At 43.9% G+C, this 25,251-nt stretch overlaps 1 protein-coding gene and 1 long non-coding RNA gene across 5 annotated transcripts in view; one reads left to right on the forward strand and one right to left on the reverse strand.

The window, feature by feature from the left end:
• The first annotated feature begins 41 nt into the window (after positions 1 to 41).
• On the forward strand, positions 42 to 6,145 carry LOC138854117 (uncharacterized). Of its 4 annotated transcripts, none has more exons than XR_011393329.1 (3): positions 42 to 91; positions 871 to 1,066; positions 5,521 to 6,144. It is a non-coding gene; the product is annotated as an uncharacterized lncRNA (long non-coding RNA). The 4 variants fall into 4 exon arrangements; XR_011393331.1 differs by having other exon boundaries at positions 83 to 168; positions 5,521 to 6,145; XR_011393330.1 differs by lacking the exon at positions 42 to 91 and adding an exon at positions 171 to 212 and having other exon boundaries at positions 858 to 1,066; positions 5,521 to 6,145.
• LOC128697095 (uncharacterized) overlaps positions 228 to 25,251 on the reverse strand; it is a 56,202-nt gene continuing 31,178 nt past the window's right edge. The window contains exons 3-7 of the mRNA XM_070095315.1: positions 22,033 to 22,207; positions 10,870 to 11,656; positions 9,948 to 10,232; positions 4,647 to 4,814; positions 228 to 1,048 (exon numbers count right to left, since the gene is read on the reverse strand). Of these exons, the coding sequence (XP_069951416.1) occupies positions 834 to 1,048; positions 4,647 to 4,814; positions 9,948 to 10,232; positions 10,870 to 11,656; positions 22,033 to 22,207 (1,630 nt within the window). The 3' untranslated portion in view covers positions 228 to 833. The remainder of the gene's footprint in view (positions 1,049 to 4,646; positions 4,815 to 9,947; positions 10,233 to 10,869; positions 11,657 to 22,032; positions 22,208 to 25,251) is intronic.

Here is a 25,251-nt window from a genome sequence, read left to right on the forward strand (position 1 = left end):
ATTTTTCTTTACTTATCTATTTCTTATCTTAAAAAGACACTGAACAACACACAAGATAACACAACGCTAACTAAATGAAGAACGACACTCTGTATGTAGAGATTATAGTTGAGATTTTGCTGGTGAAGTGGCTAGTTTATTGTGTACCATACATCCATCCTGTGGATGGTAGTGGCTAGTTTATTGTGTACCATACATCCATCCTGTGGATGGTAGTGGCTAGTTTATTGTGTACCATATATCCATCCTGTGGATGGTAGTGGCTAGTTTATTGTGTACCACATATCCATCCTGTGGATGGTAGTGGCTAGTTTATTGTGTACCATATATCCATCCTGTGGATGGTAGTGGCTAGTTTATTGTGTACCACATATCCATCCTGTGGATGGATATATGGTACACAATAGTGGACCGGTCCACCTCCTATTTTAGTGACTGTAGGACCAGAGTGGGCCAGTACATTCGTTGTTCTCGAGACCACTTGACCATAGTGGACCGGTCAACCTCCTATTTTTGAGATTACTAGACCATAATAGACCGGTTCACTTATTTTTGAGAAGGGGTGGAATTTGGCAATTTAATAATACCTCTATACGATTCAGCATTATTTTTATTAACATAAAATTTTCTTCCCTGAATTGTGAGAGAATTTTGTTTGAGATTTGTGTGAAAAAAAAAAATTCAATTTCGGAAGCAATGTGGACGAAATGCTTCAGTTCACCTCTGTAGCGTGAAGGGCGTCCTTCACTTCACCTCTGTAGCGTGAAGGACGTCCTTCAGTTCACCTCTGTAGCGTGAAGGACGTCCTTCAGTTCACCATGGGCTCCTGGGAGTTACTTAACTCTCACTTTACATAGAACTCTCTTAAAGTGATTGCAGTAGCCTAGAGAGAACGGGAACTTTATGTTAGAAGTGATATAGAGACAGAATGAGTCGTGGTCCCACGTCGTACCCATGACCTGGCGCATGTTGACACGGGTTCCGTCCGGCCAGAGAAATTTCCTGGTTATGGAGAATGGTCCGGTCACCCAGACTCCAACGTTCTTCACTGAAAAACAAGAAAATGGTCAGTGGTTGTCTTATCTTGATGGAAGAATGGCTGGTTAATGGGGTTACAAGTGTCTGCTTCATGTGGGTTATTAAGGCTGGTTTACTGGTTAATGGGGTTACAAGTTTCTGCTACATGTGGGTTATTAAGGCTGGTTTACTGGTTAATGGGGTTACAAGTGTCTGCTATATGTGGGTTAATAAGACTGGTTTACTGGTTAATGAAGTTGCAAGTGTCTGCTACATGTGGGTTATTAAGGCTGGTTTACTGGTTAATGAGGTTGCAAGTGTCTGCTATATGTGGGTTATTAAGACTGGTTTGCTGGTTAATGAGGTTACAAGTGTCTGCTATATGTGGGTTATTAAGGCTGGTTTACTGGTTAATGGGGTTACAAGTGTCTGCTACATGTGGGTTATTAAGGCTGGTTTACTGGTTAATGGGGTTACAAGTGTCTGCTACATGTGGGTTATTAAGGCTGGTTTACTGGTTAATGGGGTTACAAGTGTCTGCTACATGTGGGTTATTAAGACTGGTTTACTGGTTAATGGGGTTACAAGTGTCTTCTACATGTGGGTTATTAAGGCTGGTTTACTGGTTAATGGGGTTACAAGTGTCTTCTACATGTGGGTTATTAAGGCTGGTTTACTGGTTAATGGGGTTACAAGTGTCTTCTACATGTGGGTTATTAAGGCTGGTTTACTGGTTAATGGGGTTACAAGTGTCTTCTACATGTGGGTTATTAAGGCTGGTTTACTGGTTAATGGGGTTACAAGTGTCTTCTACATGTGGGTTATTAAGGCTGGTTTACTGGTTAATGGGGTTACAAGTGTCTTCTACATGTGGGTTATTAAGGCTGGTTTACTGGTTAATGGGGTTACAAGTGTCTTCTACATGTGGGTTATTAAGGCTGGTTTACTGGCTAATGGGGTTACAAGTGTCTTCTACATGTGGGTTATTAAGGCTGGTTTACTGGTTAATGGGGTTACAAGTGTCTTCTACATGTGGGTTATTAAGGCTGGTTTACTGGTTAATGGGGTTACAAGTGTCTTCTACATGTGGGTTATTAAGGCTGGTTTACTGGTTAATGGGGTTACAAGTGTCTTCTACATGTGGGTTATTAAGGCTGGTTTACTGGTTAATGGGGTTACAAGTGTCTTCTACATGTGGGTTATTAAGGGTGGTTTACTGGTTAATGGGGTTACAAGTGTCTTCTACATGTGGGTTATTAAGGCTGGTTTACTGGTTAATGGGGTTACAAGTGTCTTCTACATGTGGGTTATTAAGGCTGGTTTACTGGTTAATGGGGTTACAAGTGTCTTCTACATGTGGGTTATTAAGGCTGGTTTACTGGTTAATGGGGTTACAAGTGTCTTCTACATGTGGGTTATTAAGGCTGGTTTACTGGTTAATGGGGTTACAAGTGTCTTCTACATGTGGGTTATTAAGGCTGGTTTACTGGTTAATGGGGTTACAAGTGTCTGCTACATGTAGGTTATTAAGGCTGGTTTACTGGTTAATGAGGTTACAAGTGTCTGCTACATGTGGGTTATTAAGGCTGGTTTACTGGTTAATGGGGTTACAAGTGTCTGCTACATGTGGGTTGTAGATGAATTGTTCACAGAACCGACACGTTGATAAATTAGACACATGTGCAACTCTTGGGTAACTTTATTAAGGAAACGTTTCGCCACACAGTGGCTTCATCAGTCCATACACAGGAGAAGCTTGAAGAATAGGAGGAGAATGAGGTAATCAGTCCCTCAACCCTAAGTCGATGTGGTCAGTCCATCAATCTTGAGTAGAATACGGCATATGAGCGGGGAAGGAGCTTATAAACCGTAGGTAGGAGAGGTGCAGCAGTCATAGGTGGTGTCACATTTCCACATTGGGCAAATGTGACACCACGTATGACTGTTGCACCTCTCCTACCTACGGTTTATAAGCTCCTTCTCCGCTCATATGCCGTATTCTACTCAAGATTGATGGACTGACCACATCGACTTAAGGTTGAGGGACTGATTACCTAATTCTCCTCCTATTCTTCAAGCTTCTCCTGTAGATGAATGGTTCAAAGAACCGACATGTTGTTAAATTAGACACATGTGCAACTCTTGGGTATCTTTATTGAGGAAACGTTTCGCCACACAGTGGCTTCATCAGTCCATACATAGGAGAAACTTGAAGAACAGGAGGAGAATGAGATAATCAGTCCCTCAACCTTGAGTCGACGTGGTCAGTCCATCAATCTTGAATAGAATACGGCATATGAGCGGAGAAGCAGCTTATGAACCGTATGGCAGGAGAGGTGCAGCAGTCGTAGGTGGTGTCACATTTGTTCAATGTGGAAGTAGGTCGTGCCCAAGGGTTAGGCAAGCGAAGAATTCCCAAGTATTAAGATCCCAAGAAGTTGCAGTGTCGTGCCTAACCCTTGGGCACGACCTACTTCCACATTGAACAAATGTGACACCACCTACGACTGCTGCACCTCTCCTGCCATACGGTTCATAAGCTGCTTCTCCGCTCATATGCCGTATTCTATTCAAGATTGATGGACTGACCACGTCGACTCAAGGTTGAGGGACTGATTATCTCATTCTCCTCCTGTTCTTCAAGTTTCTCCTATGTATGGACTGATGAAGCCACTGTGTGGCGAAACGTTTCCTCAATAAAGATACCCAAGAGTTGCACATGTGTCTAATTTAACAAGCTTCTCCTGTGTATGGACTGATGAAGCCACTGTGCGGCGAAACGTTTCCTTAATAAAGTTACCCAAGAGTTGCACATGTGTCTAATTTATCTACATGTGGGTTATTAAGGCTGGTTTACTGGTTAATGGAGTTACAAGTGTCTGCTACTTGTGGGTTATTAAGACTGGTTTACTGGTTAATGGGGTTACAAGTGTCTGCTACATGTGGGTTATTAAGACTAGTTTACTGGTTAATGGAGTTACAAGTGTCTGCTACATGTGGGTTATTAAGACTGGTTTACTGGTTAATGGAGTTACAAGTGTCTGCTACATGTGGGTTATTAAGACTGGTTTACTGGTTAATGGAGTTACAAGTGTCTGCTACATGTGGGTTATTAAGACTGGTTTACTGGTTAATGGGGTTACAAGTGTCTGCTACATGTGGGTTATTAAGACTGGTTTACTGGTTAATGGGGTTACAAGTGTCTGCTACATGTGGGTTATTAAGACTGGTTTATTGGTTAATGGGGTTACAAGTGTCTGCTACATGTGGGTTATTAAGACTGGTTTACTGGTTAATGGGACTTCAAATCCATCTACTACACGAGGGTCATTAAGGCTGTATGTCACATGTACACCATTAGTCAAGAATACTTTCATTCTTTAAACAGTGTATATACACTGAGATATACACACCTCTCACCTCTCATTACTTATACACTAAGAGACAAACACCTCTCAGTGTATATAAACCGAGATATACTCCTGTTAGTGTATATACAAAGAGAGATATTCACATCTAAACATATATATATATATATATATATATATATATATATATATATATATATATATATATATATATATATATATATATATATATATATATATATATATATATACAGCACTTACACAAGACAGGATCAATATAATCTTGGATGGCCTGGATGTGAGAGTCAGTAAGACTGACAGCCTCACCTCCCGCAATCTCACACTCCCTGGCAAAATCTGTTGCTTGAGTAGCCTCGCCAGTTATGAAGAGACAGTCTCTGCCTGCACCCAACAGTGGTAATTCACATCCTGTAGAAGAAACATAAATAAATAAATACATATATATTATTTTAACCACGGACGAGTAGTATTTAATCAATAACAACACTGCGAGGATTCGGACCCATGTCGTTTTGGCCCGCCTCATGGTGGGTGACAATCACATGACGCTCTAACCCACAGGACCACGCAATCCTACTGTAGGATTGCATGGAGGGGGTAAAGGAGGTTTTGTGGGCGAGGGGCTTGGACTTTATTCATGTGAGAGATTTTAACCATCCAATTGATTTTCAAAAAGTTGAGAAAGTTGTATCAAGCAAGTCCATGGTTGACAGAAATATAATTGAATCTTGTTTCATAAAAAGCAGTTTTGAAAATAATATGAATATTTTCTTAGGTTTATATACATTAGATTCATTTATAATTAATAAAATTTTGTTAGAGTTTAATAATATATTGGACAAATAATTAACCTTATTTCTTGGGTAGAATATTTTGTTAGTGGGATGTGATTGATGAATGGTTTGAAAAACCGACAAGTTGTAGAATTGAGACACTTATGCAACATAGGCGAAACGTTTACAATAAAGATAACCAGGTTGATGTTGCACAAGTGTCTTAACTTTCAACCCAACTAGGTAGACTGTTCCACTCATCAACTACCCTATTTCCAAACCAATACTTTCCTATGTCCTTTCTAAATCTAAATTTATCTAATTTAAATCCATTACTGCAGGTTCTCTCTTGGAGAGATATCCTTCACGACTACGACAACTACTACTACAACTAACCCATCTCTTTGGGAAGGACCTACTTCCACTGGGGAATCCCGCCAACCAGTGACTATGCCCTCGTCTGCTACACCTGACGTTACTATATAAGCGCCAGGCTCCTTGCTTCTGCTTCAGTATCTCCACGACTACGGTGCTCTTCGCACCTACTCCAAGGTTGAGGGACTGATTATCTCATCTTCTGTACATAGTTCTACTTTCTTCAAGTTATGTCCTAGAATTTGTATTGATAAAGCCACTGGATGGCGAAACGTCTACAATAAAGATACCCAGATGTTGCACCTGTGTCTTAATTTCATCGAGAGATATCCTCAAGACCTTATTAATACCTTATCTTCCACTTATACACTTCGATCAGGTCTCCCCTCATTCTTCGTCTAACAAGTGAATGTAACTTAAGAGTCTTCAATCTTTCTTCATAAGGAAGATTTCTAATGCTATGTATTAATTTAGTTATTCTACGCTGAATGTTTTCTAACGAATTTATGTCCATTCTGTAATATGGAGACCAGAATTGAGCTGCATAATCTAGGTGAGGCCTTACTAATGATGTATAAAGCTGCAGTATGACCTCTGGACTTCTGTTGCTTACACTTCTTGATATAAATCCCAGTAATCTATTTGCCTTATTGCGTACGCTTAGGCATTGCTGTCGTCTTGGTTTAAGGTTGCTGCTTACCATAACCCCCAAGTCCTTTTCGCAATCTGTATGGCTAAGTTCTACATTATTTAACTTATGAAAATAAATGGTATAAAATACCGACACTATGGAAACTTAAACACATATGAAGTTTAATATGATCCTTTATTGACAACGTTTCGCCCACACAGTGGGCTTTTTCAAGTCACAAACAGAATCCTGGAATCATCGCTTATCTCTATAACCAACAATTTCAACCAGAACAATGGCTTCTATAACATAGCTGAACCACTTGCCAAGAAACTTCTTCATCGCTGTCCCACATAAGAACATAGAACACTGCAGAAGGTCTACTCACAACTTGTCCAATACCCCTGCCAAGCTACCCAAGACTCTATAACCGCACCCAGTGGATCCTCAGATGCAGCATTCTCCACCTGACCTCAACATTCTGACTATAAATACTCCCGTACCTTCCACCCCAGGTAGATCTGTTTGTGACTTGAAAAAGCCCACTGTGTGGGCGAAACGTTGTCAATAAAGGATCACATTAAACTGCATATGTGTTTATGTTTCCATCATTTAACTTATAAGTGCTAGGGTTATGGACACTCCCGAGCTTCAGAACCTTGCATTTATCTACATTGAACTGCATCTGCCACTTTTCTGACCAAGAATAGAGTTTGTTTAAATCCTCCTGAAGTTCCCTAACGTCTACATTTGAATCAATTATCCTACCTATCTTTGTGTCATCGGCGAATTTGCTCATATCACTAGTAATTCCCTCATCAAGGTCATTGATATATATTATAAACAACAACGGGCCCAAGACTGATCCCTGTGGAACGCCACCTGTTACAGATCCCCACTCGGATTTAACCCCCATTTATGGACACTCTCTGCTTCCTGTCTGTGAGCCATGACTCGATCCATGAGAGCACTTTACCCCAATGCCATGAGCTGTCACTTTATTTAACAGTCTTTGGTGCGGAACTCTATCAAAAGCCTTACTAAAATCTAAGTAAATAATATCAAACTCTTTATCGTGGTCAACAGCCTCAAAAGCTTTACTGAAGAAAGTTAATAAATTAGTTAGACAAGACCGGCCTCTTGTGAATCCATGCTGAGTATCATTAATCAAGCTATGCTTATCGAGATGGCTTCTTGTAATCTGAGCTATAATTAACTCTAGTAATTTGCCTACAATTGAGGTCAGACTTATTGGGCGGTAATTTGACGGTAACGACTTGTCCCCTGTTTTAAAAATTGGAATTACATTAGCCATCTTCCACATATCAGACACTACACCTGTTTGAAGAGATAAATTAAAAATATTAGTTAATGGTTCACAGAGTTCCATTTTGCATTCCTTAAGAACCCTTGAAAAAACCTCATCAGGACCCGGCAACTTATTTTGCTTAAGTCTGTCTATCTGCTTCACAACCATTTCACTAGTGACTGTGATGTTACGTAATTTATCTTCTTCTAGCCCACTATAAAAATTAATTACTGGAATATTGTTAGTGTCTTCCTGTGTAAAAACCGAGAGAAAATAATTATTTAAAATCAAGCACATTTCATTCTCTTTGTCAGTAAGATGCCCATAATTATTTTTAAGGGGACCTAGGCGGGATTTCCCAGTGGAAGTAGGTCCTACCCATGGAATCTTGATTCTGAGGACATGTACATAACCTTCACGACTACGATAACTACTACTACAACTAACCCATCTCTTTGGGTAGGACCTACTTCCACTGGGGAATCCCGCCTACCAGTGACTATGCCCTCGTCTGCTACCCGCCCCATTTCCACCTGACGTTACTATATAAGCGTCAGGCGCCTTGCTTCGACTTCAGAATCTCCACGACTACGGTGCTCTTCGCACCTACTGCTAGGTTGAGGGACTGATTACCTCATCTTCTGTACATAGTTCTCCTGTCTTCAAGTTATGTCCTGGAATTTGTATTGATAAAGCCACTGGATGGCGAAACGTCTACAATAAAGATTCCCAGATGTTGCACATATGTCTCAATTTCATCTTGTCGGTATTGTATACCATTCTTGTACATCTACAACTCTGTTAGAAAACCAGTACTTACCAATGTCCTTTCAAAATGACTGGCCACTAAGAACCAGCTTCTTACCCGGAAATCACAACGTGAAAACTGTGCCACTAGTGGACCCTAAGAAAATTCTGTTGCCACCACTCCACATCAAATTAAGACTTATGAAAAATTTTGTGAAGGCCTTGAACAAGAATGGAACTGCTTTCAAGTACCTGTAGTCAACTTTTCCTGGTATAAGTAAAGGCAAGCTAAAGGCAGGAATCTTTGTTGGTCCTCAGATTCAGGAATTGATGAAGGACAAGCAATTTGATGAAGCATTAGCAGGTGTAGAGGTGAATGTCTGGTTTTCATTCAAGCAGATTGTCCACATCTTCCTGGGAAACAGGCGCTCCCCCGAATATGAAAAAATGATCCAAGGCCTGATTTCAAGTTTCCAACAACATGGGTCTAGAATGAGTGTGAAGTTGCACTTTTTGCACTCACATCTTGACTATTTTCCCAACAATTGTGGGGACTACAGTGTGGAACAAGGAGAGTGGTTCCATCAGGATATTTGCACCATGGAAACTCGATACCAGGGAAAATGGAATGTCAGCATGATGGCGGATTACTGCTGGTCATTGAAACGTAATGGCCTCGATGCACAGCACAAGCGAAAATCAAAGCAGCCCTCCTTCCTTTGATTCAATATATAGGCTAACCATTGGGAGCATTTTTAAAAAAAAAATCGTTTGTTTTCATTCATGATGATTTAGAATTCATATATTGCTAAAACTAACATAATATGCTTTTCCATCATTACTTTCATAATTTTAATACATTAACAGTTTAATCAAAATTAACATTTTTTATTATTAATTTGTATTTTATTCAAAATCCTTAAGTGATAGAGCAAAATGGTTTAGATACTTACAATCAGCAGCCCAAGAATATGTTAGATCACAACCATGAATAATATAAAAATTCTAAGTGCAGACCAGTGTTATATTTCAATTATTCTGTGTTATTATATGTGTCATTCTATATGTGTTATTTTATATGTGTCACTGATATGTATTATAGTATATGTTCTTATTAGGAACACGAAGAACTAAATGTAAACGTCAGTCACAAGAGTTGCTGACAGTGTCAGCAGCCTGATAAGCGTTGGAGAGGTGTTGGACGAGTGATGGAGAAGTGTTGGAGAGTTGGAGAAGTGTTGGAGGAGTGTTGAAGTGTTGGAGAAGTATTGGAGAAGCGTTGGAGGGTGTTGGAGAAGTGTTGGAGGAGTGCTAGAGAAGTGTTGAAATGTTGGAGAAGTGTTGGAGGAGTGTTGGAGAAGTGTTGGAGGAGTGTTGAAGTGTTGCAGAAGTGGTGGAGAAGCGTTGGAGAAGTGTTGGAGGAGTACTAGAGAAGCGCTGGAGGAGTGTTGAAGTGTTGGAGGAGTGTTGGAGGAGTGTGAGATATTGAAGGAGTGTTGAAGAATTGATGGAGAAGTGTTGGAAGAGTTTTGGAGTGTTGGAGAAGTGTTGGAGCGTTGGAGAAGTGTTGGAGTGTTGGAGAAGTGTTGGAGCGTTGGAGAAGTGTTGGAGTGTTCGTTTTAGCGTTGGAGAAGTGTTGGAGAAATGTTAGTGTTGGAGAATTGTTGGTGAAGTGTGGGAGTGTTGGAGAGACACAGTATACACACCTGAGGGAAGTGCATGTGTGTCCACCTTTGTGGAATGGTCTGCATCTGCGGATTGGTCTGTATCTGTGGAATGGTCCGCATTTGTGGAATGGTCAGCATTTGTGGAATGGTCAGCATTTGTGGTTTGGTCCTCATTTGTGGTTTGGTCCTCATCTGTGGTTTGGTCCGCATCTGTGGTTTGGTCCGCATCTGTGGTTTGGTCCTCATCTGTGGTTTGGTCCTCATCTGTGGTTTGGTCCGCATCTGTGGTTCGGTCCGCCTCTGCATCCTGATCCACCTCAGTGTCTGGAATTATAGACATCAATAATATATAAGTCAGCGGTAAGACAAGTAAACTAAGCCACTAACCTCTCTATTGGCTGACCGAGAGTCATCCATCTAGATTCTAGTCATACTTCCATGAACACTAGGAAAGTTAGCATGGGCCACCACTGCGACTACAAATGCTGATCTTTACGCATGAAACTTATACCAGTATGGCTGAGGCAGGCTCTGGCTCATGGCCCTTCAAAGGTATTATGAAAAACGCAAGATATCGCATTAGAGTTTAACCCAGCTGTCATAATCTCGGACACTCCGCTCGGTAGTTTATTAGGGACAATAAATTCCCGACTAACGTAGAGATTAGGTCCCAGAGCATCCTGGGACATTATCGTGTCTCCACGTACGGTCCACGACCAAAATTTTAGTTAACGAAGAGACTTCTAGTCTGTGGGTGAGTTAAAGACTGGAGCCACGGGATTGTTAGTTGTATTTTTTCCTGTTGAAAAGGATTATCTGTTGTTTGTCAGGAAATATGGCAACTGTCTCCTGACGCCTGATCAAGGACCGGGCCAAGGGGTCGTTGACCCCTCAACACCTTCCAGGTAGACGCTGTTTTTTGTTACATTATGGGGATAAAGGGTAGAAAATATATAGTTACCTTGGTCAGATGGGTAGCTGACGCACCATTCCTCAGGTACCTGGCACCTGCTGGCACTGATAGGTGAGCAGGTGCTGATGGTGGCTTTGACACAGATGCCTTGACCTGTCTTTTCTGATGGGTCCCAGTAGTATAATTCAGGGCACTGCCTCTGAAGTTGTCTGAAGCCTTCACCTTCAGCTATACAGACGTAGTAGCGCCCACAATCCAGTGGATCCGGGTAACGACCCTCTTCAGTGCAGGAAAAGTCACCAGTGGGCCACGTACATGGGTCCTCACAGTTTCCTGTGTTTTCGTTGAGCATTAAGCCGTCACTACACTTGTGTATCCGGGTTTTCCAGCCTATGTCAGTGTACACACAGTCATAGTACTCGGTGCAGTCGTCTGGGTTGGCGAAAACTCCGTTTTGTGCGCATGTAATGTTTCCTATGGTGCTGACGCACTTCTGTTGTTCCTTGCTGAATCTCATTCCATCTGGGCAGCGATACACATCGGCTTTGTCTACATCCGGCCAGCAGTAAACGAACTTCTGATCATCGTAAACATCACGGCTGAAGCACTGTTCGTCACTGCAGGAGCAAACAGTGTCCCAGTTGGGATAACACACACCTCCACCGAAATCTTCCTCCCTCACGTCGCAGAAGTCACCGGCGTCGCAGGGCTCTGTATAGGCCTCACCTTCCAGACACAACACCAGAGTCTTGCAGTCAGAACACACGAACCCGTTTACGATATCTGAACACAGGTCGTCAGGCTGCTGGCGCGCACCGGTCTTGCTTGACTCTTCCTGGGAGAACCAAAACATTATTAAAAACGACTGAACGAAATTAAGTTTGTCGTTTGTAAGTAAAATACATAACAGCATTACGAATGAAAGTTGCTCCACGTGTAGACACTTGGAGCACCTTTACCCTATACATTCCGTCTAATTTCGAGTAATCAAGGTTACATGACCAAAATGTGTCCAATAAAGATGTCCCAAGTATATACACGTGTGTCCTGTCGCCCTTAGCGCTTTCGGTACTAACTGCCTTCTTCAGAAGCCAGATCAGCCAAGGAATCAACCAAGATTAACCAGTAGACCAGCAAACTATAGACTGAATCAACCATCACTTTCTCTGTCCAAGTAGATGAGGTCCAGAACGTGGGCTGATTCATGAAGTTTAAATCCTCTCTACAACACGAGGCTCATTAAGGCTCCATGTAAACTTTACCACCAGACAAGAAGACTGTAATACCTAAAATAAGGATTAAAGTAAATTCATAGCATATATGCACTGAGAGAAATACTCCTCTCAGAATATATCGTGTGCCAAGAAGGTGAAATATAACAGACTAGAGGACCCAGTAGAACTGGTGAGGCACACACACACACACACACACACACACACACACACACACACACACACACACACACAACACACACACACACACACACACACACACAACACACACACACACACACACACACACACACACACACACACACACACACACAACACAACACACACACACACACACACACACACACACACACACACACACACACACACACACACACACACACACACACACACACACACACATACACACACACACACACACACACACACACACACATACACACACACACACACACACACACACACACAGGTGCCAGAAACTGTCAGAGAGGATAACACAGGGTCATCTATGGTATTATCTACAGTATTGCCTACATAAAAATGGAATCTAGTGATAAAATCGCAACCGTTGGCAGCAATCTTCACAATAATAAGAATATTTAGATCAAATATTATTATTATACTGAATATCGAAACGTCAGAAGAGTCAGGATAACTCGTAATAAACGTCTGTTAAAGAATAAATTGAATATGGAAAGGGAATCGAACCGTAGTGGTGGCAGGTAGCAGTAGTGGCCCGGTGGCCTGGTGGCTAAAGCTCCCGCTTCACACACGGAGGGCCCGGGTTCGATTCCCGGCGGGTGGAAACATTTCGACACGTTTCCTTACACCTGTTGTCCTGTTCACCTAGCAGCAAATAGGTACCTGGGTGTTAGTCGACTGGTGTGGGTCGCATCCTGGGGGACAAGATTAAGGACCACAATGGAAATAAGTTAGACAGTCCTCGATGACGCACTGACTTTCTTGGGTTATCCTGGGTGGCTAACCCTCCGGGGTTAAAAATCCGAACGAAATCTCTCTCTCTGCTTCTATCAACTTTTCTGTACTCGACTGAAGAAGCCTACTGTGTAGGCGAAACGTTTCGAAATAAAGATACCTAACTGTTGCATATGTGTCTTACCTAACAACCTGTCGGTATTTTATACCATTTTAATGTTCAACTATTAAATACCAGGACCACGGTTGAAGCCACCGTCCACTGTAACAATACACGAATAACTATCACTACTACTACTTACACTACCATTATTACTACTTTCACCAAGTCTTATTCTTCCTCTCTGTCTTCCGTCCCTCTGTCCCCCTCGCCTATATACACCGACTCAGTCTCTTCTGTCTTGTAAATAGTCCAAGTCGGACCAAAACGTTGCTGTAAGCTCCTCTCTCCTATGTGCGGGTTATTCGTGTATTGTTCCAGTCCATTCTTCTATTTATTAATCAAAACATCAAGCCAGACATTATATTTACAGTAAATAAGACAATTAACCATTAATCATAATCGTAGTTTGACGACCATCAAACTGATCACTCGAGATAGATTTCCAGTCTCTTAAAAATATATAAACTGTCCAAGGTAATGCTCATTTATTTTCTATATTTATAATGTATAAACGAGGAGGAAAAAAAAGGTACAATACCGTGACTGGAACAATACAAGTAACCCACACATAAGAACGTAAGAGGAACACTGCAGCAGACCTATTGGCCCATACTAGGCAGGTCCTCGTTCAACACAAAGCCACTAAGAAAAATATGAACCCAACCCCTTTTCACTGCAAACTCTACTCACCCAGGTGAACGTCCTATTCTAAACCAATCCCTCTCATATTAAAAACAGTATAAAATACTATTTCTCCAAAGTTGATAGACTGTTTACATCACTCACGAAATCGTAATGACACGATTGCAAACAAACCGTACCATGGGCGGGACTTGAACCCGCGGTCAGAGAGTCTCAAAACTCCAGACCGTCGCGTTAACCCAGTGGCTAACGCGACGGTCTGGAGTTTTGAGACTCTCTGACCGCGGGTTCAAGTCCCGCCCGTGGTATGGTCTGATTACATCATTTTCATTTCACTACCACACCTCTTGCTTCTGTATTTGAGTGAAGAAGTCTGCTGTGTAGGCGGAACGTTTCAACAGCAAAGATACCCAACTGTTTCACATGTGTCTTACCAAGTCTCTCTCATTCGTTCATAGGAGAGAGGAGCTTACGACGACGTTTCGGCCCGACTTGGACCATTTACAAAGTCACACTGTGTTTCTGTCTGCTGTGTGCTGATTACTTGTACAGGAACAAGAGTAATGACCTGAAACACAACCTTGCACTGCTTCTTGTATTCCTGTATCCTTCATAAATATGTAATATCTATGATACGACATATTGTAGTTCACTGTATGGAGGTGTGAGCAGCTTCAGGCAGACGTGGCTTGGTTGGTAGCGCACTCAACTCATACTGAGTGTCCGTGATTCGATCTCAGGTACGGGTGGTAACACTGGGGCGTGTTTTCTTAAGACATCTGCTGTCCCTGTTTACCTAGCAGTAAAATAGGTACCTGGGTGTTAGTGGACTGGTGAGGGTCGCATCCTGGGTGTTAGTGGACTGGTGTGGGTCGCATCCTGGGTGTTAGTGGACTGGTGTGGGTCGCATCCTGGGTGTTAGTGGACTGGTGTGGGTCGCATCCTGGGTGTTAGTGGACTGGTGTGGGTCGCATCCTGGGTGTTAGTGGACTGGTGTGGGTCGCATCCTGGGGACAAAATTAACCGAATTTGCCCTAAATGCTCTGCATAACAAAAGACTTCTATATAATAGTATGTCATTGATGTCAGCTATGGTCTGTATACCTTGTATCATATACGTGTAGAAATAAACATTATTATTATTATTATTATTATTATTATTATTATTATTATTATTATTATTATTATTATTATTATTATTATTATTATTATCATTATTATTATTATTATTATTATTATTATTACACTGGTAGGTTGCTAGACAAGTTGAACACAGAGACACTTTGCAACAGTTCCAAATATTTATAGAGGAAGTGTTCTACCAGCCAGTGACCTTCTTCAGTCCAATACTGAGAAGAACAGTGGAAGGTGAGGTGGAGTTTGAGGTAGTCAGTCCCTTACCGTACATACTCCACACACCCTGTACCACACAGTGTACCCTCACCACACATCCTGTACCACACAGTGTACCCTCACCACACACCCTGTATCACACAGTGTACCCTCACCACACACCCTGTACCACACAGTGTACCCTCACCACACACCCTGTACCACACAGTGTACCCTCACCACACACCCTGTACCATACAGTGTACCCTCACCACACACCCTGTACCATACAGTGTACCCTCACCACACACCCTGTACCACACAGTGTACCCTCACCACACACCCTGTACCACACAGTGTACCCTCACCACACACCCTGTACCACACAGTATACCCTCACCACACACCCTGTACCACACAGTGTACCCTCACCACACACCCTGTACCATACAGTGTACCCTCACCACACACCCTGTACCACACAGTGTACCCTTACCACACACCCTGTACCATACAGTGTACCCTCACCACACACCCTGTACCACACAGTGTACCCTCACCACACACCCTGTACCACACAGTGTACCCTCACCACACACCCTGCACCATACAGTGTACCCTCACCACACACCCTGTACCACACAGTGTACCCTCACCACACACCATGTACCACACAGTGTACCCTCACCACACACTCTGTACCCTCACCACACACCCTGTACCACACAGTGTACCCTCACCACATACCCTGTACCACACAGTGTACCCTCACAACACACCCTGTACCACACTGTGTACCCTCACCACACATCCTGTACCACACAATGTACCATCAGCACACACCCTGTCCCACACAGTGTGCCCTCACCACACACCCTGTACCACACAGTGTACCCTCACAACACACCCTGTACCACACAGTGTACCCTGACCTCACATTCTGTACCACACAGTGTACCCTCACCACACACCCTGTACCACACAGTGTACCCTCACCACACACCCTGTACCACACAGTTTACCCTCACCACACACCCTGTACCACATAGTGTATCCACACAACACACCTTGTATCACACAGTGTACCCTCACCACACACCCTGTACCACACTGTGTACCCTCACCACACACACTGTACCACACAGTGTATCCACACCACACACCTTGTACCACACAGTGTATCCACACCACACACCTTGTACCACACAGTGTACCCTCACCACTCACCCTGTACCACACAGTGTACCCTCACCACACACCCTCTACCACACAGTGCATCCACACCACACACCTGTACCACACAGTGTACCCTCACCACACACCCTGTACCACAAAGTGTACCCTCACCACACATCCTGTACCACACAGTGCACCCCACACACCCTGTACCACACAATGTATCCACACAACACACCTTGTATCACACAGTGTACCCTCACCACACACCCTGTACCACACAGTGTATCCTCACCACACACCCTGTACCACACAGTGTATCCACACCACACACCTTGTACCACACAGTGTATCCACACAACACACCTTGTACCACACAGTGTACCCTCACCACACACCCTGTACCACACAGTGTACCCTCACCACACACCCTGTACCACACAGTGTATCCACACCACACACCTTGTACCACACAGTGTACCCTCACCACACACCCTGTACCACACAGTGTACCCTCACCACACAGCCTGTACCACACAGTGTATCCACACCACACACCTGTACCACACAGTGTATCCACACCACACACCTGTACCACACAGTGTATCCACACCACACACGCTGTACCACACAGTGTATCCACACCACACACCTTGTGCCACATAGTGTACCCTCACCACACACAATGTACCACACAGTGTACCCTCACCACACACCCTGTACCACACAGTGTACCCTCACCGCACACCATGTACCACACAGTGTACCCTCACTACACACCTTGTACCACACAGTGTACCCTCACCACACACGCTGTACCACACAGTGTATCCACACCACACACCTTGTGCCACATAGTGTACCCTCACCACACACAATGTACCACACAGTGTATCCTCACCACACACCCTGTACCACACAGTGTACCCTCACCACACACACTGTACCAAACAGTGCACCCCACACACCCTGTACCACACAGTGTATCCACACAACACACCTTGTATCACACAGTGTACCCTCACCACACACCCTGTACCACACAGTGTACCCTCACCACAAACACTGTACCACACAGTGTATCCACACCACACACCTTGTACCACACAGTGTATCCACACCACACACCTTGTACCACACAGTGTACCCTCACCACACACCCTGTACCACACAGTCTACCCTCACCGCACACCCTGTACCACACAGTGTACCCTCACTACACACCTTGTACCACACAGTGTACCCTCACCACACACGCTGTACCACACAGTGTATCCACACCACACACCTTGTGCCACATAGTGTACCCTCACCACACACAATGTACCACACAGTGTATCCTCACCACACACCCTGTACCACACAGTGTACCCTCACCACACACACTGTACCACACAGTGCACCCCACACACCCTGTACCACACAGTGTTTACCTGGAGATTACCTGGAGAGAGTTTCGGGGGTCAACGCCCCCGCGGCCCGGTCTGTGACCAGGCCTCCTGGTGGATCAGCGCCTGATCAACCAGGCTATTGCTGCTGGCTGCACGCAAACCAACGTACGAGCCACAGCCCGGCTGATCAGGAACTGACTTTAGGTGCTTGTCCAGTGCCAGCTTGAAGACTGCCAGGGGTCTGTTGGTAATCCCCCTTATGTGTGCTGGGAGGCAGTTGAACAGTCTCGGGCCCCTGACACTTATTGTATGGTCTCTTAATTAACGTGCTAGTGACACCCCTGCTTTTCTTTGGGGGGATGGTGTATCCACACAACACACCTTGTATCACACAGTGTACCCTCACCACACACCCTGTACCACACAGTGTACCCTCACCACAAACACTGTACCACACAGTGTATCCACACCACACACCTTGTACCACACAGTGTATCCACACCACACACCTTGTACCACACAGTGTACCCTCACCACACACCCTGTACCACACAGTGTACCCTCACCACACAGCCTGTACCACACAGTGTATCCACACCACACACCTGTACCACACAGTGTATCCACACCACACACCTGTACCACACAGTGTATCCACACCACACACCCTGTAGCACACAGTGTACCCTCACCACACACCCTATACCACATTGTGTACCTTCACCACACAACCTGTACCACACAGTGTACCCTCACCACACACCCTGTACCACACAGTGTACCCTCACCACACATCCTGTACCACACAGTGTACCCCACGCACCCTGTACCACACAGTGTATCCACACCACACACCTTGTACCACACAGTGTACCCTCACCACACACCCTGTACCACACAGTGTACCCTCACCACACACCCTGTACCACACAGTGTACCCTCACCACACACCCTGTACCACACAGTGTACCCTCACCACTCACCCTGTACCACACAGTGCACCCCACACACCCTGTACCACACAGTGTATCCACACAACACACCTTGTATCACACAGTGTACCCTCACCACACACCCTGTACCACACAGTGTACCCTCACCACACACCCTGTACCACACAGTGTACCCTCACCACACACCCTGTACCACACAGTGTACCCTCACCACACACCCTGTACCACACAGTGTACCCTCACCACACACCCTGCACCACACAGTGTACCCTCACCACACACCCTGTACCACACAGTGTACCCTCACCACACACACTGTACTACTCAGTGTACCCTCACCACACACCTTGTACCTCACAGTGTACCCTCACCACACACCCTGCACCACACAGTGTTCCCTCACCACACACCCTGTACCACACAGTATACCCTCACCACACACCTCGTACCACACAGTGCACACACACTGTACCACACAGTGTACACACACTGTACCACACAGTGTACACACACTGTATCACAGTGTATCCACACACTCACTGTACCATGACGGAAGGAATAGTCTCTGAAGTGTCCCTGTTTGCAGATGACGTGAAGTTGATGAGAAGAATTCAGTCGGACAAGGACCAGGCAGAACTACAAAGAGATCTGGACAGGCTGCAGGCCTGGTCCAGCAACTAGCTCATGGAGTTCAACCCAGTCATGTGCAAAGTTATGAAGATTTGGGAAGAGTACATTCTAGGGGGCCAGAGACTACAAACCTCACTCAAGGAAAATGATCTTGGGGTGAGTATAACACCAGGCACATCTCCTGAAGCACACATCAACCAAATAACTGCTGCAGCATATGGGCGCCTAGCAAACCTCAGAACAGCATTCCGACATCTTAATAAGGAGTCATTCAGGACCCTGTACTCTGTGTATATTAGGCCTATATTAGAGTATGCAACGCCAGTTTGGAACCCTCACCTAGCCAAGAATGTAAGGAAACTAGAGAAAATGCAAAGGTTTGCAACAAGACTAGTCCCGGAGCTAAGGGGCATGTCCTATGAGGAGAGGTTAAGGTAAATCGACCTGATGACACTGGAGGACAGGAGAGATAGAGGGGACATGATAACTCCATATAAACTACTGATCTCAGTAGTAGTACCAGTTCCTAGTAATCAGTTACCAGTAACCAGTGTACCAGTAGATGACTCACTACCAACCGTCTCTGCATGAATCACTGTCTGTATTCATATTGCTGCTGACCACAGCAGTATTTCAAACACCCCCTCACATATGGGTACTGGGGTTAGTCAGTCTTACGAGTGAGGGCAAGGAGGCAGGTCACAGCTGTTTGGCGCTTCCCACACTATCCGTAATATACATATTACGTACTACCAGCCTACGTGAGTATTTCTTTACCCTATCCACGTGTTCGAACCCCACATGATAAATGGTGGCAGTGGTGTGGGAGCGTGGATTTAAGCTTTCTTAAGGGTATTTCAAGACGTTAGAAGACTGTTTGTGAGTAGCCGGCGGGTCAAAAGGTGAACCGTCTCACCCATCTCCAGCTACTGGCTCCCCTCACAACCTCCACCACTCCAGCCTGCAAGCCTGTTACAGCCGTTTTTCAAGCTTCCTGGCTTAGTTCGTGTGCTAATTGCTTCAATCTCCGAGGGGTTGACCCGGATTTTGCAATTAAGCCAGTCAGTAAGCCAGACTGTGGAAGTGAACGCCAGTCAGCCTATCATCCAGCCTGTCTCCTGTCATCCACCTGCTCCTTCATGCTGTGTGCATCGTTACCCATCTTCCAGTCAGCCATTCTCGTGGGTTAAGCCAGTCAGTCAACCCAGCTTCTAACCCAGCTGAGAGAGAGAAGTAAGCCACGCAAGTTCCTCTGAAGTATTGTCTCATGTATCGCTTTGTGCTCCCTGTTGGATGCTAAGAGTGATTTTCACCATTCCTGTGGTATAGAGTGGCTTACAAGCCACCTTCGTGAGTGAGTGGAGTGCGTGGCAGTGAGAGAGCACAGGGCCAGCTTGTTCTGTTGCCCCCACCACCACCCGCCACCACGACCACCAGCCACCCACCTCATCTACCTGTGGCTGTTTGCACCCTTGTACCGGGTCCTAATACTGTTTTGGCTCACATAATTGGTCAAGAGATTGTAGCTGAGCGCCAACGATAAAGCCAGTTATGTGAGTTCACCGAGAAAGCACAGTTCTTCACGACGACAGTGTGAGTGTAGGAAGTGTCGGAGGTGTCAGTCATCACCGCGCAGGACTTCCCCTTCACTCGCCACTCCGTCTACTACTACAGACTCCAGTGATAATTTTCTGTTTAGAGACATTTTTCTTGTATTTAAAGACATTTGCGTGTGTGAGACATTTACAGTGAATTTCTTGTGTACTCTAAGCCTTGTATTTTCAGTGTAGACTCAGTGTTTCTTTGACTCATTTTTTTTGCAATATTTTTCAGTGTTATTTGCTCATCTCATATTTTTTTTATCTGTGTTTTTTTTATGCTACTCTCTGTCTGTAGTAAGTATTATTGTGTAGTGTACCAGTCAGTCACTCCGTGTGAAGTGATTCATTCATTTTTTTTTGTATTCTTTCAGCATTATTCTCCAGTATTTGTCATTGTAGTTCATGCAGTGATATTCACCCCAGTATACCAAATTATCCATTTATTTCTATGTGACCACAGCAGTATTTCAAACACCCCCTCACATATGGGTACTGGGGTTAGTCAGTCTTACGAGTGAGAGCAAGGAAGCAGGTCACGGCTTTTTGGCGCTTCCCACACTATCCGTAATATTCGTACTACCAGCCTACGTGAGTATTTCTTTACCCTATCCACGTGTTCGAACCCCACATGATACTGAGAGGAATTGACAAGGTGGACAAAAACAGGATGTTCCAGAGATGGGACACAGCAACAAGGGGACACAGTTGGAAGTTGAAGACTCAGATGAATCACAGGGATGTTAGGAAGTATTTCTTCAGTTACAGAGTTGTCAGAAGTGGAATAGTTTGGGAAGCGATGTAGTGGAGGCAGGATCCATACATAGCTTTAAGCAGTGTATGGCCAGTGAAGAGGCGGGGCCAGGAGCTATGAATCGACCCCTGCAACCACAACTAGGTGAGTGCAACTAGGCAAGTACAGTGTACACACACACTGTACCACAGTGTGCACACACTGTACTACACAGTGTATACACACCACGCCACACAGTGTGCACACACTGTACTACACAGTGTATACACACCACGCCACACAGTGTGCACAGACTGCGCCACACAGTGTACACACACACACACACACACTGCACCACACAGTGTACACACACTGTGAAACACAGTGTACACACACACACACCACAATATACACACTCTACTCACCTTGTACACATGATGGCCCTTACTAACACTAAGACATTTCCTCAGTTCACTGTTGTACTCAGCTCCCTTACACGACCCCGGGCGAGCTGTGAGTCCAGAGCTTCCCATGACACAGTCGATGTATCCCCCAGGGTAGCTGGGGTCCGGGAACCTGCCTGCTCTCTCGCACTCCAAGCTGCGTAACGCAAACCAAACTTATTATAGTCATATAGCATAATCTGATAGAATATACAGATCTCTTGTAATCATTGTAACTCACATAATGTAATGATCTTATATATAATTACTACACTGTTATTCCCTTGTTAATCTTACGATAGTCGTCGTAAGTTTGCCAGAAATGCTCTGCTTATTATGGGACTTGTGGCATGTTTATCCAATTGTTATACTCCTTTGTACATGTATCATGCTAAAATATAATTATTATTATTATTATTATTATTATTATTATTATTATGCTATAATAATCTCAGTATTAGTAGTAGTAGTAGTAGTAGCAGTAGAAGTAGGAGTAACAGAAGCAGTAGTAGTAGTAGTAATAGTGGTAGTAGTATACCTGGAGAGAGTCCCAGGGGTCAACGCCCCCACAGCCCGGTCTGTGGCCAGGCCTCATGGTGGATCAGGGCCTGATCTGTCATGTGGGGGTTCGAAACGTGGATTGGGTAAGAACACTCACATAGACTGTTAAGTACTTATATTGGAGGGAAAATATGGGGAGCACCACGCCTGGCCTGCCTCTCTGCTAACTCTCTCTTAAGACTGACTCACAAGATGGTTCCTAGGGGTGAGCGGCATTCAAAAACATGCTGTGGTCAGCTGTAACAGTGAATAACAGTCAGTGATTCATGCAGGAGCAGAGGATCAGTAACGGTCGGTGTATGAGTCATTACTACTGACACTACAGGTAACTGGTTACTGGTAAATGGTACTACTGAGAGCTCGGCGATGCTAACGTATGTCGTCCCTACATACAGCTAATACAAACTAGAGATGGCAGGCGTACGGCTTAGGCTGGTTCTATACAATGTCAAAGTACAGAACAATTGAACATTAGAACATACATAAGGAGAATATTGGAATGAAAGCAAATGTAACTTACTGTAATCCATTACAAGGTATGATAAAGCACAATTCATAGAATGAGCTCAACATTGGGATTACACAATAGAAGTGATAAAAAAAAAATTGTTCGATCAATCTGTATTCATGTGATCTACGGATTCTGAGGAAGAAATATATACAAAGAAAGAAGTGTTTAACAGAAAAGGCAGACTTGGTGCACTCAAATCTAGACTGTTAAATCTCAGAATTTGGAGAGAACGTGAATAAAAAAAAAATTATTGAATATTAGTAAGTTGATACTGTAATTATTCATCTATACAGGTTATTTACATTTAACCCCAACTCTGCTAGGGCGAGATTGACATATGCAGAATGGGTGTCATCTCTGCACTGGCTAACTCATGCCATGTTTGAGGCAAACCTGAATTAGTAGTTACAAATGATACTTGAAGATTTCTCAATACCTGTCATGTACGTAGGGAATAATGACATTCAGGTTGATTGTCTGACTGAGTATTAGAGGTAGAGAGTAGAGGATCAAGAGGATTGTCAGAGTCTGTCACATTAGTCTGAGATGGAACATCATTATCATCACATACTAACTTCATGTGATCCAAATGCGATTCTTTATACGGACCAGTATTAATTTCTCTAACTTTATACTTATTGCCATTAATATGTTCAACTACTCGATAAGGACCAACAAACTTTTGATGCAGACGTTTTGTTAAAATTAGTCAGCAAAGCTCTCGAACCTACTTTGATTTTGGACGGCTTTGCTCGAGTGTTTGCGACTCTTGTGAATTCTGCTGTTGATTTATGAAGTGTTTCACGGATTCTTCTAAAAACACTTTGAGCTAAGCTGGTATGAGTTGCTATGAAATCATCAGGGTTGTAGTTTGGTTTTGGGTTAGAATATAACAGCTCATAAGGCAAATGTTTATCTACACCGTACAATGCATAATGTGGAGTGTCACCTATAGAAACATTGTAAGCAGAATTTATAGCACACTGCACATCAGGTATAACTTCATCCCAGGTTTCACTGTTGGGATTGATAGTGGCTCTCAAGACATCAAGTACTTTCTTACTGGTTCGTTCTGCTAACCCATTGCTGGCAGGATGATGAGGAACAATGGTGGATTTAGAGATCTTGTACAAGGTACACAAATTTTCAAGAATCTCATTACAGAATTCACCTCCATTATCTGTTACTAGGGATTTAGGTGTGGTATGCCTGCAGATAATGTGTTCTTTAAACGCTTTAGCTACTGTCTCTGCAGTCTTTTCTGCAATAGGAACTAATTCACAATATCTGGTGAAATGGTCTACCTTAACACACAGCTGTATGTTGCCCTGGAGGGAACATTGGAAATTAGTTAACAAATCAAGTGCAACTCTTTCCCATGGCTCACTATTAGTTGGATACACCTGGATTGGATTAGGACCATTAACATTACCTTTATGTTGCATGCAGACACTACATTTCTTAACATACTCAGAAATATCAGTTGCCATACGAGGCCAAAAGTATTTCACTCTGGCTTACTTTACAGAACGATCCATACCAGGGTGTGCAACACCTGGTACATCATGAACTAGCTGTAGAGCTACATTCATTAGTGACTGTGGAATTACTAACTGGTATACTCTTCTGCTAGGAGTACCCAACTCGGCTGTTCGATACAGTAATTCTTGGTTCATGACAAAGTCGCTGATGGTTGCTTGTGGTTTCACAGTCAGAATAAGATCTTCCTGGAGCAGGAATCGAATCACACCAGACCACATGGGATCTGTTTGTTGAGCATTCTTTATGTCCTCGGCACTAAATGGAGGGTCTGCAGTTACTATACTAACATGTTGCGATAAAGCACCTGCGACTTCATTTGACTTGCCAGGTAAGTGTTCAAAGGTAGGACTGAACTCTTGATGCCTCTTAATGCCTCAAATGATGTAGTGGAAGTTTTAGCAGTAAAGGTCGAGAACCAAAACCTAGTCATTGTGGTAGTCTACAGGCCTCCGGATGCAACATCCCAGCAATTCCAGGAACAGCTGTTAAAAATTGACCACTGTCTGGAAAATCTTCCAGCTCCTGCACCCAACATCTTGCTCCTAGGGGATTTCAACTTAAGGCACCTAAAATGGAGGAATATAGCA

The sequence above is a fragment of the Cherax quadricarinatus genome, chromosome 49, assembly GCF_038502225.1.
Source record: "Cherax quadricarinatus isolate ZL_2023a chromosome 49, ASM3850222v1, whole genome shotgun sequence".
In the NCBI taxonomy this organism is placed as follows: domain Eukaryota; kingdom Metazoa; phylum Arthropoda; class Malacostraca; order Decapoda; family Parastacidae; genus Cherax; species Cherax quadricarinatus.